The sequence below is a fragment of the Olea europaea genome, chromosome 11 (genome assembly GCF_002742605.1).
Source record: "Olea europaea var. sylvestris chromosome 11, O_europaea_v1, whole genome shotgun sequence".
In the NCBI taxonomy this organism is placed as follows: Eukaryota; Viridiplantae; Streptophyta; class Magnoliopsida; order Lamiales; family Oleaceae; genus Olea; species Olea europaea.
Genome location: NC_036247.1, coordinates 25,996,307 through 26,011,691, shown reverse-complemented (window position 1 = coordinate 26,011,691; position 15,385 = coordinate 25,996,307). Strand labels below are relative to the sequence as shown.

The 15,385-nt window shown below is 34.7% G+C and overlaps 1 protein-coding gene across 1 annotated transcript; it reads left to right on the top strand.

Annotated features, from left to right (window-relative positions):
* Positions 1–306: 306 nt before the first annotated feature.
* On the top strand, positions 307–1,134 carry LOC111404623 (protein MIZU-KUSSEI 1-like). Its single transcript, XM_023033406.1, has one exon. It carries the CDS (start codon positions 307–309, stop codon positions 970–972), a length of 666 nt encoding a protein of 221 aa, XP_022889174.1. The 3' UTR covers positions 973–1,134.
* The last annotated feature ends 14,251 nt before the right edge of the window (positions 1,135–15,385 follow it).

The following is a 15,385-nucleotide window of genomic DNA, read 5'->3' as shown; positions in this document are numbered from 1 at the left end:
GTTGAAACCAGGATCTTCCCGCGATCATATTAATTCCAATAATCTCTCTCTCTCTCTCTCTCTCTCTCTCTCTCTCTCTCTCTCTCTCTCTCTCATACAGAAATATCTATAACTTTTTGTTTGAGTGGAATAGAATGAAGGGATAAAGAAGATTTAAGTAGAAAACACATGAGCAATATTCTTGCTTTCTTATAGTGAACTAATAATCTTTTTTTTTCTTGGTGATACTATTGTAGGTAAACGCGTTTGTTTTTCTTTGACAATTGGAAATTCGAGTCAGAAAAATTTTGCATTAGCCTAAACTAAATGGACACACATGTAGCCGCCTGCCACAGAGCCCGCACTGGATTCTCGGGACTTCTTCGATCACTCCTTCATATTAGCTCATTCCCCACGATTCTTCTTAGTTGCAGATTGCTTCATATTTCAACCCAATTGTCGATAACACCCTCGCTCGGACGGAAAGTCACCGGAACCCTATTTGGGAACCGGAGAGGTCATGTCACCTTTTCCGTTCAAGAATACCCGAGATCGGAACCAATTTTACTCATTGAACTTGCAGTTTCTACATCAAGCCTGGTGAAAGAGATGTCTTCTGGGCTAGTAAGGATTGCGCTGGAGTGCGAGAAATGCCCGCCGCTGTCTGAAGACGGCCGGCCTCCGGTGAGGCTGTTCAATGAGCCAATGTGGACTATGTACTGTAACGGTAGGACATGCGGCTCCCCTCTTTCACGCGCATGCACAGATTCCGACTGGCACGTGCTGAGCACCGTTCAGACCGTCTCCGTCGGTGCTGGAGTGATTCCGTTGGTGAATGTCGGCCGGAAGAATGGTGCATCTGAAGGGGAGTTGCTGTACATGAGAGCCAGGTTTGAGCGAGTTATAGGGGGCCATGACTCGGAAGCTTTCTATATGTTGAACCCGGATGGCAGCGGAGGGCCTGAACTCGGTATTTTTTTACTTAGAATATGAAAAAAAAAAAAAAATTATTAGAATTTTATTTGTAAGATATAGTGCTTGTGTATATTTTCATTTTGGAAAAATAATAATGTTTAGTTTGGAAGAGCTTGTATTTTTAAATCTATAATTATACAACCATATTGTTTTAATTATAGGGTTCTGCTCATGTAACAAGGAGGTTGACCACCTTCGGGAACCTCACGAATAGGAGGGGTCTTGCATTTTAGATGAAAAATTTAAGAAATGCGTAATGCTAAAATTTCAATCGTATATATGAAAATAAAATTTCTTTTTATTTAACTTTCAAATAAAACAACCCACGGTTAATTTTATTATTAACGAAATAAAAGGTACTAACTTTAGAGGCGGTGGCGAGCTCCATTTGGGAAATTAATTTAATTCATTTTAATTGGGAAAACTAAGCACTATCCCCACTAAAATATTGAAAAATAATGAAAGGGCAAAAATAGTTGTCAAACAAACGAGGGTGCTCATGAGTTGTAACTTTTAAGATGAGAAAAATATCTCTCTAAGGTCAATTATGTTGGATAATTTTTTGTTATTGCATAATTGTGTCTCTCTCTTTTTCAATTATTACCTTAAGCATTTACTTTTATATGACTAGAAGAGTAATGTCATTCACCACAATTGGAATCGAGCACTATGTGACACTTATATTGCATCAAATAATATATTGAGTATTGACTTAAACGTAATGTCACGATATTCATTTAATTTTTAACATTTAAAACATGGTCCTGGTGCTCGATAACATTATCCTATAATTAATGAAAACCAAACTTACATTATGCTAATTAATTAAATCCCACTAAGTAGTTTGATTGTATCTAGATGAATTCAGCATCAGAATTGAAAAATAAAAATAGCACAATATAATATTCATGACTGCAAGCAAGACAATTGATTCCATTAAGACAAAGCCCCAGATATTTTTTTATTTTTCATTTAAAAAAAACCTAATTAATATAATTTAATACCAGTTAAATATAATTGAGCAACTAAACCTGAGAAAAAGGGTACAATATAGTTAAAAAGATGAAATCGTACTGAATGATAATAAAGAAGCTACTATGTATAAATATAAAATCTTCTTAAAAAGAATAATGCTATTTGTTGTCGCTCACTGCGACAGTCACCCTACGTGACATACACATGGCAGATGGTTATTTGATGCATTAATGAATAAAAAAACTACTACATTAATGTATCAAATAATCATTTGCCATGTGTATGCTACGTAGGACGACTACTCCAGTGAGCAACTACAAATAGTATTACTCTCTTAAAAATGGCTAAACTAGATAACAATTATTTATCTAAACTAATAAAGAAATGCACGCACGTATTGCAGATTATTGTACTCTTTTTGGCATGTATATTGCTTGATTTATTTTGTTAATTTGTGTTAAATATATTTTTTGTTAAGCAGTACCATTGCAGTACCTGTTGAAATTATTCAAACAATAAAGAGAATTATGAGTTTTATGTATGATTGTTGGCAGGTTGGGAGAGCCGAATCTGAAAGCTAGGCAGCAAGCATTTTGATTTTGCCGATTAAGGGACACAAATGCCGAGATCTGCAACATAACCCAAATTCTGAAAAATTTAATGAAGGTTCACATCCATTCATCATTGGGTTTCTTGAATTTACGTCCAACTCTTGAGCCTTCTTCATTATTCTCTAATTTCAGGTTAATTTCTTGATCATCATAAAATATAGTATCGTCTATAATAGCAAACTTATTTTGTATTCTTCTAAGGCACTTTATACACATGCTCAAAATAGGATAAAGTTGTTTGTACATCTCCCTTTACTATGTGGTTGATAAATAAATGATGTGGCAGTTTTCATAATGATTGGATTAAATATGTGAAATGTGAAAGGTGGTGTGCAAGTGTAAATTTGGTAAGTCAGAGTGTAAAGGGAGGTCTACATGTAGCAATATTGCTGAAATTATAATAGTGTAATGCTACTTAGACATGGAAGTTGACAAGTACTCTGTCGTCAGCACTTGTCTGGTTCTTTTTTTTTTATAATTGTCCAATGATAATTTGACACGTACCCCTTGGAAGTAAAAATCTGTTAGTGGCCCTGTTCATGTAGCCTTAATATAATACAACTCATCCCATTATTAGATTTAGTCACACGGAGTCTACATGCTTTCACTAAAGTTGGGTACTTGCAACAAAGGTCAGTTGTGCATGTTTAAACCCTAAGGTGAAACTCTAAACTATCAAACTATATACATGTTACCTTAATATGTACATGTCACTTTCAAACATTTCATATAACCTAAATAAAGACCAGTGCAATAAGGAAATACAATTCTGTGCATTTCATCAAAGAAATATATCAAAGAAATAATATCAATAGACATTTTTCCATATAAGCTCTGAAGTGTCTCAACATTCAATTAAATGTGAAATTGCTTTTATGAGTTTTCAAATTCTGTAACTTTTCTTTTCCAGTTATAAAATATTTACCAAAGTTACATTTCAAGACTTCATTTTTCAATCATATTTTATTTAAAAATTAACCTTTGAAATTAGATCAGCAGTTAAATAAAATTCAAAGAAAATCAACATATATTTTTAATTAAGAAAACCAATAAGATTATTAAAAAAAAATTACATTATTTTTCTTTACTAGCATATCAAAAGAACAACCTACATTTATACATCTTCGTTTGCAAGGAATGAATAGTAGTTGGGCAGTAATAAAAATGAAAAACGAACTAAAATTTTGTCCATTATACTGTGTACTACTGTTTACCAAACGTGTGCTTGAAGAAATAATGGGATAATGGAACTTAAATTTGAAACAGACAGTAGTAGATGCAACTAGTACCTTAAAAATCCCCCGACATTGCCCATCGACAAACACGAAAGGGTGCAGCCATGTTTAGATAACAAATAAAATTCAATTTTTTCTATTTTCACTAGTTATTTTTATAGAGAAACCTTGAAATGTAACGGGAACGGCCCAAGTTGATTTAACAAAACTTTATAATTTTGAATAATTGATTCAAAATTATAGGAGAAAGACAAAAAAAATGATAGTTGACAATTTAAAGATGAACTTGTTTTCTTGTTATAAAGTTTATTATCTTTCTTCCTTGTCTACTTTGTAGGCAAAAAAATGAAAGAATTAATATTATTGGGGTTAAAGAAAAAAATGAATATAAAATGAAGGGATGGAAGGTTGTTGTTGACCTCAAAAAATGTGTCAACGGAATTCTAAACTCATCTCTTTTACGTAGACATCACTTGCACACTCAGCGCCCTATTAAGAGGCAATGACCATCGGTCGAGAAAAAAGGTCCCGTAACTGTTTGCACTCCGACGATCAAGTCAACTGTCGGAAGAGAGAACAATAAGTGCAAGAGAGGGAGAGGGAATTTTGGCTAGCGTTTAGAAACAAACCTTATGTGCGAATGAATCCATATATATAGAAAATGGAGACGGGCTTGTTGGGCTTGGTAAGCTAATGGGCCTCGTCCAAGCCACATCCAATAGAAAAACCCAATATGAAATGATTTATGGATATAACAATAGTCCCCCAAGTCTGAGTCATTCATTCATGTACCAGTCAGACTTCGAAATATAAGTACTCAAGTAGATGAGGTCCTCCGAATTGCCTCAAAAAATATGAGTAGCTCCAATATGTGAGGACTCATGAACTGCCTTAGAATATATACGTGCTAGCCTGGATAAGTGAGGGCTTACCAATTGCCTCAAAAGATGTCGCATATAATTTTCAAAATTTCGATAGCATCTTCTCTGCACTATAGACTAAACCAACTTGCAATACAATATAATATCTTCACCGCACATATATAAAATAAATTTTGGGGTCTATCTGCCCTTCAAAATACTAATAATTATAAAGTGAATAATGACATATCACATTTCTCCAAAACACAATATGCAGAAAGCCTATCATATATCATCGGTGTCGCATGCTTGACGATAGTATAGATAAGTAACGTGCATACTAGCGCTAGTAAAAATAGTGTCATGGGTCATGAGGCATGTTAGCAATGATGTGAAATGCGTACTTGACAACAATAATATAATGCATATGCTAACAGTAATCAAATGCTACCAGGATATTAGTATCACAGTAATATGTTAACAGTAATCATAATGCTCAGGATATTAGTATCAATAGTCCTCCAAGTTTGAGTCGAATATTTATATGAGTGTCGGACTTGAAATATAAGCTACTGTGATAAAGCTGATGCTAAGACAAGACTGAATATATAAGCAGTTGTGACAAACTGAAGAGGAAACGATGCTCTGAATGTATTTAAGTGTGATAAGTTGACGTCCTTACATGGGGTGGCACATCCATGTCTAGGGCTTCCTGCATGATGGATGGTTCATCCATGCAGGGAATTAACTTCTAAGGTAATAAGGCATGACACTCATGGAAGGCATCACACTTGTCCTTATCGGAGCTCCTTTTTTTGTTATTTTGTTATTTTTATTTTTGATCTCCTTGCAAGGGGTTTATGCTTCTGTACAAGGTCTTTCTCCATGGTATTTGATCCAGCAATGAAAGGCTTTGTCTTTGCAGGTAATAAGGTGGGCCCACCCTTTTCTTACGAAACAGTAAATGACATCTTTGCATGGTGGATGGTTCATCCGTGCAGGGGATATGTAAACTCTCTGAAAATAAGTATATGTGACATATTTGAAGTAGAAGCAAAACTTTGAAAGATAGGTAGTTGTAATGTAGAGGCATGATGAGCTTTTTGAAGATAAATGTGGCTATGATACAATAACTCATATGGTGAGGCATCTCACAAAATGGGAAACAAATATCAACTATTGGAGACTTAAAGCAAGCCTCAAAGACGAGGTCTTAAAGCTGGGCTAGACGATAGTGAAGGGCCAGAGATAATCATCTCGCAAAGCCAAAAATAAACATCTGGTAAGGCGGGAAATGGACGTCCCGTGAAGCTAGGAATAAGCATCTGGCGAGGCGAGGAATAGACATCTAGGTCTCGAACTATCGGAGTCTTACAAGTGGCCTCGGATAGACGAGTCTTACGGTTAAACTTAACGATAGTGAGAGGCTTGGAATGAACATCTCATGAAGTTAGTAATAAGCATTTGGCAAGGCGGAGAATAGACAACCCGAAAATAGCTCTCAAACTATCGGAGTCTTATAAGTGGCCTTGGATGGATGAGATCTTACGGCTAAACTCGAAGATAGTGAAGGACGAAAAATAAGCATCTCGCGAAGCCACAATAAGTATCTAGCGAGGCGAGAAATAAACATTCCACGAATAGCTCTCGAGCTATCGGAGTCTTATAAGCGGCCTTGGATGGATGAGGTCATACGACTAAACTCGATGATAGTGAAAGGTGAGGAATAAGCATCTCACAAATGAGGCCAGGATAAGCTCTTTTTGCAAGAGAAACACGTCTAGCTATTTGCCTCGTCCTTTTTTCAAGGAATGAGTACACTAATATATCATCTCTTCCTTTATTAAAGGAACAAAGACTTAAAAAGATATCGCTTCTTTCTTTATTCAAGGAATGAGGAGTCCAAGATATCATCTCTTCCTTTATTCAACTAAATGAGAACTCCAAAGTACCGCCCCTTCCTTTATTCAATGAACGATGACTTATAAAATACTTCATCTTCCTTTGTTTAAGGAACGAGAACTTCAAGATACCATTTCTTTCTTTATTCAAGGAAGGAGGACTTCAAGATATCGCATTTGATAATAAGATATTCACGAGCTAAGACTCGCCTTCAATAAATAAGAAAACCAGAAGCTCAGCTCATCTTCAATAAATAAGGAACTCATAAGCTAGGGCTCATCTTGAGCAATTGCAATGATGGATGAAGCCTTTGAACAAGTGAAATCTAAGCTAAATATTTTATTGGATACAATTGATGTGGACGGTGGTAATTTTGTACTTTCAGTCCACGTTATATTATATTCTGCATCAGAAAAATTGAATCCATATTCTCCTTCAATATATTTGGTAGAGAAGTCCTCTGAATCATGTTTGTTGTCACCAAGTTTCATTGCACCGTAGAGGAAGAAAATTTTAATCCAAATAAAATTCTAATCCATCTTGTAAAACCATGCCAAATTCACTCGCTTCCCGAAAATTTGATTATAACCAATGATAATAGAATCAACGTGTACGTAAAGCCAGATTAAATTCATCCCAAATCCTCAAAATAAATCCCAAATGGTATATGAACTCTCAATTTAAAAATAGTAACCCCATTATTATGCTTAGATATAGAATTGGGAATTAATTGAAGTGACCCAATAAAAATGAGTATAATGGGGTAGCCCAATGAAAAGGAACATGTACCAACAAACTAAAGTGTCCAACAAGCCAAGTACTTAAATATAATTAGAAGGCCAAGAGAATATATCTATGAGCCCAATTATTTAAAGCCTATAAGAAAGACTATCCATAGACCATTCTAGTAGAAAAAGAGATTACCATGGCCCAAAAATTAAATCCAATGGGCCCAAGAACTTTTGAGAGATTATGAGGCCTAATGCAAATAAATTTTGCTAGCCCAAATTTCCACTTAACTTAATATGAAAAAACCCATTAAAGGAAATAGTGGCAATAATTTTTTTTTCCAGCAAGAATAGTCCAAGGAAAATGAATTAGTACGGCCTAATCCACTTAACTTGAGAGCATAATTAAAATGAATCTGCCATATTTCGCAAGTGGCCCATCGACAATCTATCAACCCAGCTTGCCCAAAGTAAAGGTGTGTTAGTTTTTCACAATTTACATAAAAATCTTAGTTGCATAAAATATGGGAGAAGATCAATTTGTCTGCGAAATACCTTTTACCCATACAAATAAGAGAGAGGCTATAGTGACAGGGCTTGGAGACAGGCCCTGTGACAGGGGGCTGAGTTAGCATAGCCTTAGCCCCATATCTGAACTCAGCCCAATCTCAGCCCTAGATTTGAATTCAAAATCTGGGGTTGAGGTTGTGCCAACTCAGTCCCCTGTTATAGGGCTTGTCCATTTAGCATTAACTTACAAATAAACAACCAGTCACGCTATCTTCAAGGCCTTGTCTCTTTCAAATTAAATGCTGAATCAATTAGTGGACAAAACCAATACCTATGTAGGCTACCTCAATGGTCTTCGCCAGAGGTTAGGTTGTGTGTGTTTGCCTTGACCCTCGTCACTGGATACTGGCTTCTTCTAACATCTTTGCTGATTTTTCTTTTCTTTTCGGGAATGATAAATACAGTAAAACCTAAAAGCTAGAGGCTGGAGCAGATTGAGTGCATGGTTTCAACTATGAATATGTTTGTCCTGTGAATGTTTTCTTTATTCCACCTGAGAATGTTTTTCTCTTCCCAACATTCTTCAATTGACTGATTTTATAATGGTTTGATCATGGTCATTCTCTAAAATGATTAAAAGGTAATGAGCCAATGAACTTAAGGTGAAAAAATTGGTGGCCAAAGAATAAATTTGCTACTTCAAAATGAAATCATGAATGCTAGGGAGACAATTAACAAAAAGGTTACCGATTTCTCCCTTTTGCAGGTTGCAAATTGTACACTTTAGGCACCCTCGCTTGATTTTTCCTCTTTTTTTCTTCTTCTTGATGTTCACTTTTGTACCCTCTAACACCTTTTCTCAAATCTTTTCTCGGTTACCATTTATACAACATGTTTCTTGAACATTTTGCCCTAAAATTCCCTTTACCTCAGCAAATTTTCAAATACTTACAGTAGGTCCATTTTCTCCAATTTCGAGAATATTTGGTTTGCTATTTTCTCACGTGATTTCTTCGTGGTTAACTGTATTAATTTTTGGACCGTGCTACTCTACCAGATCTGTAAATGATTTGATAGAGCAGCTCCACTCATATTTGGGGGGTGAGTGTTTTTTGACTTTTTTTTAATAATGGGTCCCAATGGGGGATTCATTGCTGTGAGAGAGACTCCTCTACCGAATCATTTAAAGGTCTGGTAGATGAGCAAAATCCTTAATTTTCACAGATGGGGCCAATCTTTAACCTAAAAAAATGTGCCAATAGAATTTTAAACTCGTCTCCTCCACATAGACATCACTTGCACCTGAACACCCTGTTAGGAGGCAAAAGTCGTTGAACAAGAAAAATGGTCCGGCGATCATTTGCGCTCCCACGGTCAGTTCAACTGTTGGATGAGAGAAAAATGAGTGCAAGAGAGGGAGAGGTGATTTTGGCTAACGTTTAGAAACAAACCTTATGTGTGAAAGAATCCATATATAATTATTTATATAAAATGGGGACTGGCCTGATGGGCTAGGTAAGCTAATTGGGCCTTGTCCAAACCATGTCAAACGAAAAGGCTTAATATGAAATAATTTATGGATATAATAGTTGTCTTGAAAAAGGAATGACATACCCCAAACTTATGGTATTTTTTTCCATGGTTGCTTCTTTTCTTATTTCTTCGTTGATTGAAAAATTGATATTTAGGTTTGTTTCTTTACATGCTATCTATTCAGGATTTTTCCTATACGACATATTTTTGGAATCATATATCGTATTCAAGAATAACTAGACTTCTCGAGTGATGTATAATTTTCTTATTGTCTTTGCCTTTAACTTCAAATTGCATCATAAGTTTTTGATATACTGCTTTTAATTTGGTCAATATCATCTCACAGTTGGCTCTTAAGTTATGGAATTGTCTTTGTGATCCCAACACGTGGTATTTACAACTTACAAGCATCAAAGCATAATTTTATGTTTCAAATGAATACTTCATTAGTTTGAAGTACTACTGTCTGGTTTTATATTTGCAGTGAACTAAAATACTATTGTTGTGGCTGTTGTAAAGTACTTATTAACTGTTGAAAATGTAGACAGTTATAATTCAATCTGAATCTATTGAAAATTCAATGTCTCGAATGTGTATTATCCGACTATGTCTCTCATTTTTGTCTTTTGTACCTTTGCTTTATGTTATCCTCGGTTGAGCCAAACAGAATAACTTTTTTCTTCTTTTTTAAAAGCATAATACCAGTGTGGCTATTTTATATCATAATAAAAAGAAATACTAGGAAAGGAGGGGGCATAAACTTAACCTCCAACAAATGATAAACACAACAAATATAGCAAAATAAATGAAAGCAATCGCAAAGAAAATGAATACAATGGATAAGTGTAAAGAAGTCCAGGGTAATTACAGGGTAAACCCTCATGTGGTACATAGAACGGGTCGTGCGATTGGTCTAAAACATGTCCTAATCATAGAGGTTTGAGTAGTCAGGATCGTTCGTTGAGGAAGGGGCCCATCTAGGGGATAGTGGCTACCCGATTGATGGTCCACCATGTGTAGGGTAAAATGAAGGTACATCAGGTCTAATTGTACTTGTAACTAAGCAGCTAATGAACGCCAAATCAATGAGTCAGAACCATTGACTGAAGGTACGTATCCTCGATGTTCTCCACGCTATCTCCCCATACACTCGATTTCGATTTGTTTATGTGCCTTTACCTTATCCTAAGTTAGAACTATGATGCTAGGAATAGGTGAACGTGAAGAAGTTGGAACCTGAGAGGTAAGGGACTTTGGTACTTCACAAAAAAAGTTGAGGACCAAGTCCTCCATAGCAAATCTCATGGCAGATCCAACCTGCATGCGATGCTTATTCTTGAAGTGATCTATTAACATAAGCTTGATGACGGACTGTCCTGTAACAATCTCGACCAACAATCCCTTTACAAGGCCTTGAGGCAGTGTCCCTATATCGATCTATAGGTCGGAACCCGAACCTTGTGATTAGGGTCGGTCCTGGACCAAGACAAACTAAGCAAATGCCTAGGGCTTTAAGATTTTGAAGGGCCTCATATAAAAACAGCCCAAAACCGACATGAATATCCTCTAAATCTCTCAGAAAACCAATTGTTTTTCCTTAACGTTAGAGGAATTGGAGAAAACTGAAGAGAGTCAGATACTTTTTATGCCATCGCGGGAGGATAGGCCCAAGAAAGATAAAAAGAATCCATTTAAAAATATGAAATGAACATTCTAATTGAAATCCTTAATGTGAAGGTAACTTCAAAATCACACAAAGCAATCAATTATACTTTAGTAACTAGTAGGGGTGGGCATGGTTATAACCGAATTGAACTCGAAATTTTTGGATATTTTGTAAGTAGAACCGTCGGGTCCAAATTTAACTATGGAATCATTCGGGTTCAGTTCCATTTGATTCCCAAGTTCTATACCATAATTAATTTTTTAATGTTTACAAAGCTATATTAATTTTATTGATGACATGTTTAATCTTAGCTTTTACAAAATAACAGTCCAATTTCATGTGTCTTTTGTGTCTCCCTTTATTGAGTTCTTAATAGTTTTGATTGTTAAAATCATAAGAAGAGGAGGATAACGAACTCACAATAATTAAAAGAGAGCTATCAAATTCTAATTCATTTTTTTCAGAACAGTAGAAACGGTACTATAGTAGAATAACATGTTTGGGTAAACTATAGGTAAATTTAATTAAGCTGGGCTTGGACTGAAAATTAGAAATATAAAAAAAAATCATATTTTTGGGTTTGAGCTAAGTTAACTGATTAGCAAATTTATTTAAAAAATAAAATATTTTGACTTATTTAAAATAAATAAATTTAAAAAATTAGGAAGATTCAGTTCTTGATCTAGAACCGAACCAAATTCATTGGTTCTCGATTCGAATCACTTGATTTCATTCAGTTTGGTTCGAAATTTTTGCCCAGCCCTAGTAACTAGTTCCACTCATTTTACTATCTACTGGTTCTTCTTCATTGAGTTAATCAAAATGCACGATAGAAAGGAGATTATTTTAGTTATATCTCATATCTGAATCTATTATTTGCAGAATGAGGTTTTTCTTACCCGTTTTTATTATTGATGTGAACCTATGTAGCAATTGTAGCTATCAAACACATGACAGATTATATCAAATTCAAAAAAGCCAAACATCATGGTTTAGAAAGGTCGGCCCAATAAATTATTGAACCAAAAAATCAAGACACTCGAAAACAATATTTTGACTCTGTGATCAAAAAACTTATGAATCTTTCTTAAATTGTTGAATGCCACAAAAATTTAATTTTTGATAAGTTTGAAATTAGTTCGATAAAAAACGGGTTGAAAGAAAATATGCTTCGTAATAATATCTCAATAATCGTAAAAAATGAGTCCCATTTATAGGGAACTTTTAAAATCGTAATTAAAAAGGGTAATTGAGCCTAAGAGATATAAAAATGATACCATAAAAAATGATTTAACTACAATAGAAGTTTAGAAAAAAATTTGAAAAAAGGTATCCCGATTTTACGCTATTTAACTTCATAGGTATCCTGCTTGTGGTTGCATAGACCATCTATTGTGTGGAATGGAAGTTCACCGAAGTGTTTTTGGGGCTCAATTTTCTCATTTGGGTCGACACCTCAAATCAATCAAATCTAAACCTCCTCCAATAATACCTTCACTTAGGGTTGCTATAAGTCACCTACTGTAATACCTTCATAAGTAATTAAAACAAGTAATATATATATATATATATAATGGTCAAAGATGTCATGCTATGAAAACCAAACAAAAAGCAAAAAAAAAAAAAAAAAAGATTATTAAAATAAAATAACATGAGGCGGTGGCTTCACCTAGTGTATATCATTCCAATTTCATGCAAATTCATCTCAATACCCACACACACAAAAGAAACCGATACAGAGAAAGAAAAAGAGAGAAAAAGAAGGAAAAAAAAAGGAAAATTCGCCAATGTGTTAGGAATTAAGTGCTCTATCCTATTAGGCTTGAATTTCTCAATTTTGAAAGGTAAGTAAAAATTTACTTATTGTTAAATTATGTTTGATTTTATAGTTGTTAGATAGTTAAGCTAAATTTAATTTTATTGAAGGGGTTAAGTGTAATAAACTATGAAATTGAGTAAAATGAAAGAAAAATTAATTTTAGTAATTAAAGAGACGTTAGAAATCGCCTAAACGTGAAATAATTAAGTTTGGGTATCGTCTATTTAATTAATGAAATTTCTTAAATTAGTTAATTGTTGATTTAAAAATTATATTATATTTCAGGCGACGATACGGATATCGGGACAGCGTATCAATCGAATTGATTTTGGCGTACATAGTCTGTGAGTGGAAAATATAAATATTTTTAAAGTATTTATAAATTAAGTTTATTGTTAAAGTATGTGCAATTATATGCAATTATGTGTTCAAATTACATGGTTTTTATGGAAATATCTTTTATTATGATACATGTGGGATTTCAAAGATTGTATACGTTACATTGCGAATTGGAATATGAGATATGATTTTGAGATCGATCCGAAAAGTACCTGTGATTATATATTTCTTCTAGTTCACTGAGGGGCTTTGGCCGTGTTCTATACTACACTGAGGGGTCATAGACCGGGGATGAAGGGGTCTCGACCGTATACATATAGTTCACTGAGGGGCCTTGACTGTGTTCTAGAATTGATTTTGAGAGGTCTTTGAGATCAGCTTTCGTTCATGGAGGTGCCAAAGGCCCGTGACGAAAGTTCTTAGCCCGAGGGGCGGATTACATATTTCAGTCAGAGGGTACATTTTTTGTGGATTTTTCAGCACGTTTGATGTGATGAGATTATAACATGGTTATCAGCTGATGTTATATCATGATTTTAAGATGATATTTTTATGACATTATGTGAATATTTCACTTTTTGGCTATAATTACATGATGGTAGCTTGTGAATTATCAAATGGTATGAATTTGATTTTCAATAAAAATGTATAAATGAAAAGTATATTTATTTTGAACTTCTCCACTCACTGAGCTATCAACTCATATATTTTTCCACGTTTTCCTTATCAGGCAGCAGTTGAGAATCTAGGCATCTTTTGGAGTTGAGCCTTGATTTTGGAGTTAGAGCCACACGACAGAGTTTGTTAGTATGACTCACTTCATAGAACATGTAGTCAGTGTTTTGGGACGCATGTTCATATCTAGATGTGATTTTGCATCACTTGTAGTTAGTTATGGGGCTCACTATGTATTATGTATCCATATGTATATTTCATTGTATTTCTTGATAAAAGTGGAGATTTCGACTTATCTTTATTGTGCTGTGCTATAGTTTGGAATTTGTGTGAAATTGATCACAGGTTGGTTAGTCCTGTTTACAGGGGAGATAATGCCGAAATTTTGTTAGAAAAATAATGTGTAAAAAGTGATATATTGTATTTGTAGTAACCTTGATGGGGGGTCCGACTTTTGGTTGGTATCTATCATCGGCTCATGCCACGTCCGGATCTAGTGGTGTTACACGAGGCGGGGTGTGTCACCTACTTAGAAGACCACACAAGAAGATGATATCACACAGAAGTTAACTACGAAGACATTAAATAGAGAGCTGGTAGAGAAGACACAAAGAGAGGCAGCCGTATTCATTCTTACAAAGAGGCAGAGGAGTGAAAATCATATATAATCAAGTAAAGAATGGATGGTTAAGGTAAGTGCACTTAGGGCATAATAATGGGCAAAGCCCAACACATGATTAAATGGTCTATTAAGTGGATACCTTCATTAGCCGTCCAGGTAAGTGAAAGTGGTCCATGAGCAACACTAATTTATATTAGCCTGCTTCAAATTGCATAAACAATTTGGGTCGGGTCAAATAGTTTAGGTGTCGATCTAATGTTCAGCCATGTGGTCTATACTGACTGAAAAATAAAATCGAGTTACATCGTTGCTCGGAAGGTCAATTGACAACAATTTGCTTAACAAGCCTCCATCTTGGTGTCAAAAGACCTGCAAAGAAAAACATTATCACTTGTTAGTAACGCTTCCAACATAAGGAAATGATAAAATTAGAAATTAGTTACCTTCACCAATGTTTAGAAGATTCTTACAACTTCTAAACTTCACCAATGACAGCATCTTGTGCCCACGTCTGAATTATTATATTGTGTATGTATCTTTTTAAGTCTTACCACTTCTTGTGACACGATGTCTCTAATGATATGCAGTCTAACGATGTCTCTAATGAAATGTAGTCTACTATCAATGTGCTTGATGTGTTCGTGAAAAATAAGATTTTTACATAGATGTATAGAAGACCGACTGTCTGAATATACTACCACATAATCATTTAGAACACAAAGTTCATGCAGCAAACTTCTAAGCCACAAAGTTTTTATAATTGCTTCAGTGGTAGTAATATATTCTGATTCGATTGTGGATAGTGCAACTATGTGTTGTAATTGTGACTTCCAACTAATGCAAGAGTTAGACAAAGTAAACACATATGAAGAAGTAGATTTTCTATTATCTCTATCCCCGCATAGTCTGCATTTACAAAGCCTTTTATTTTCAAACCTTATTTATTAATACCAAAC

Excerpts from the sequence above, each read along its gene's own strand:
- LOC111404623 (XM_023033406.1), top strand. The coding sequence starts at position 307 with ATGGACACACATGTAGCCGCCTGCCACAGAGCCCGCACTGGATTCTCG.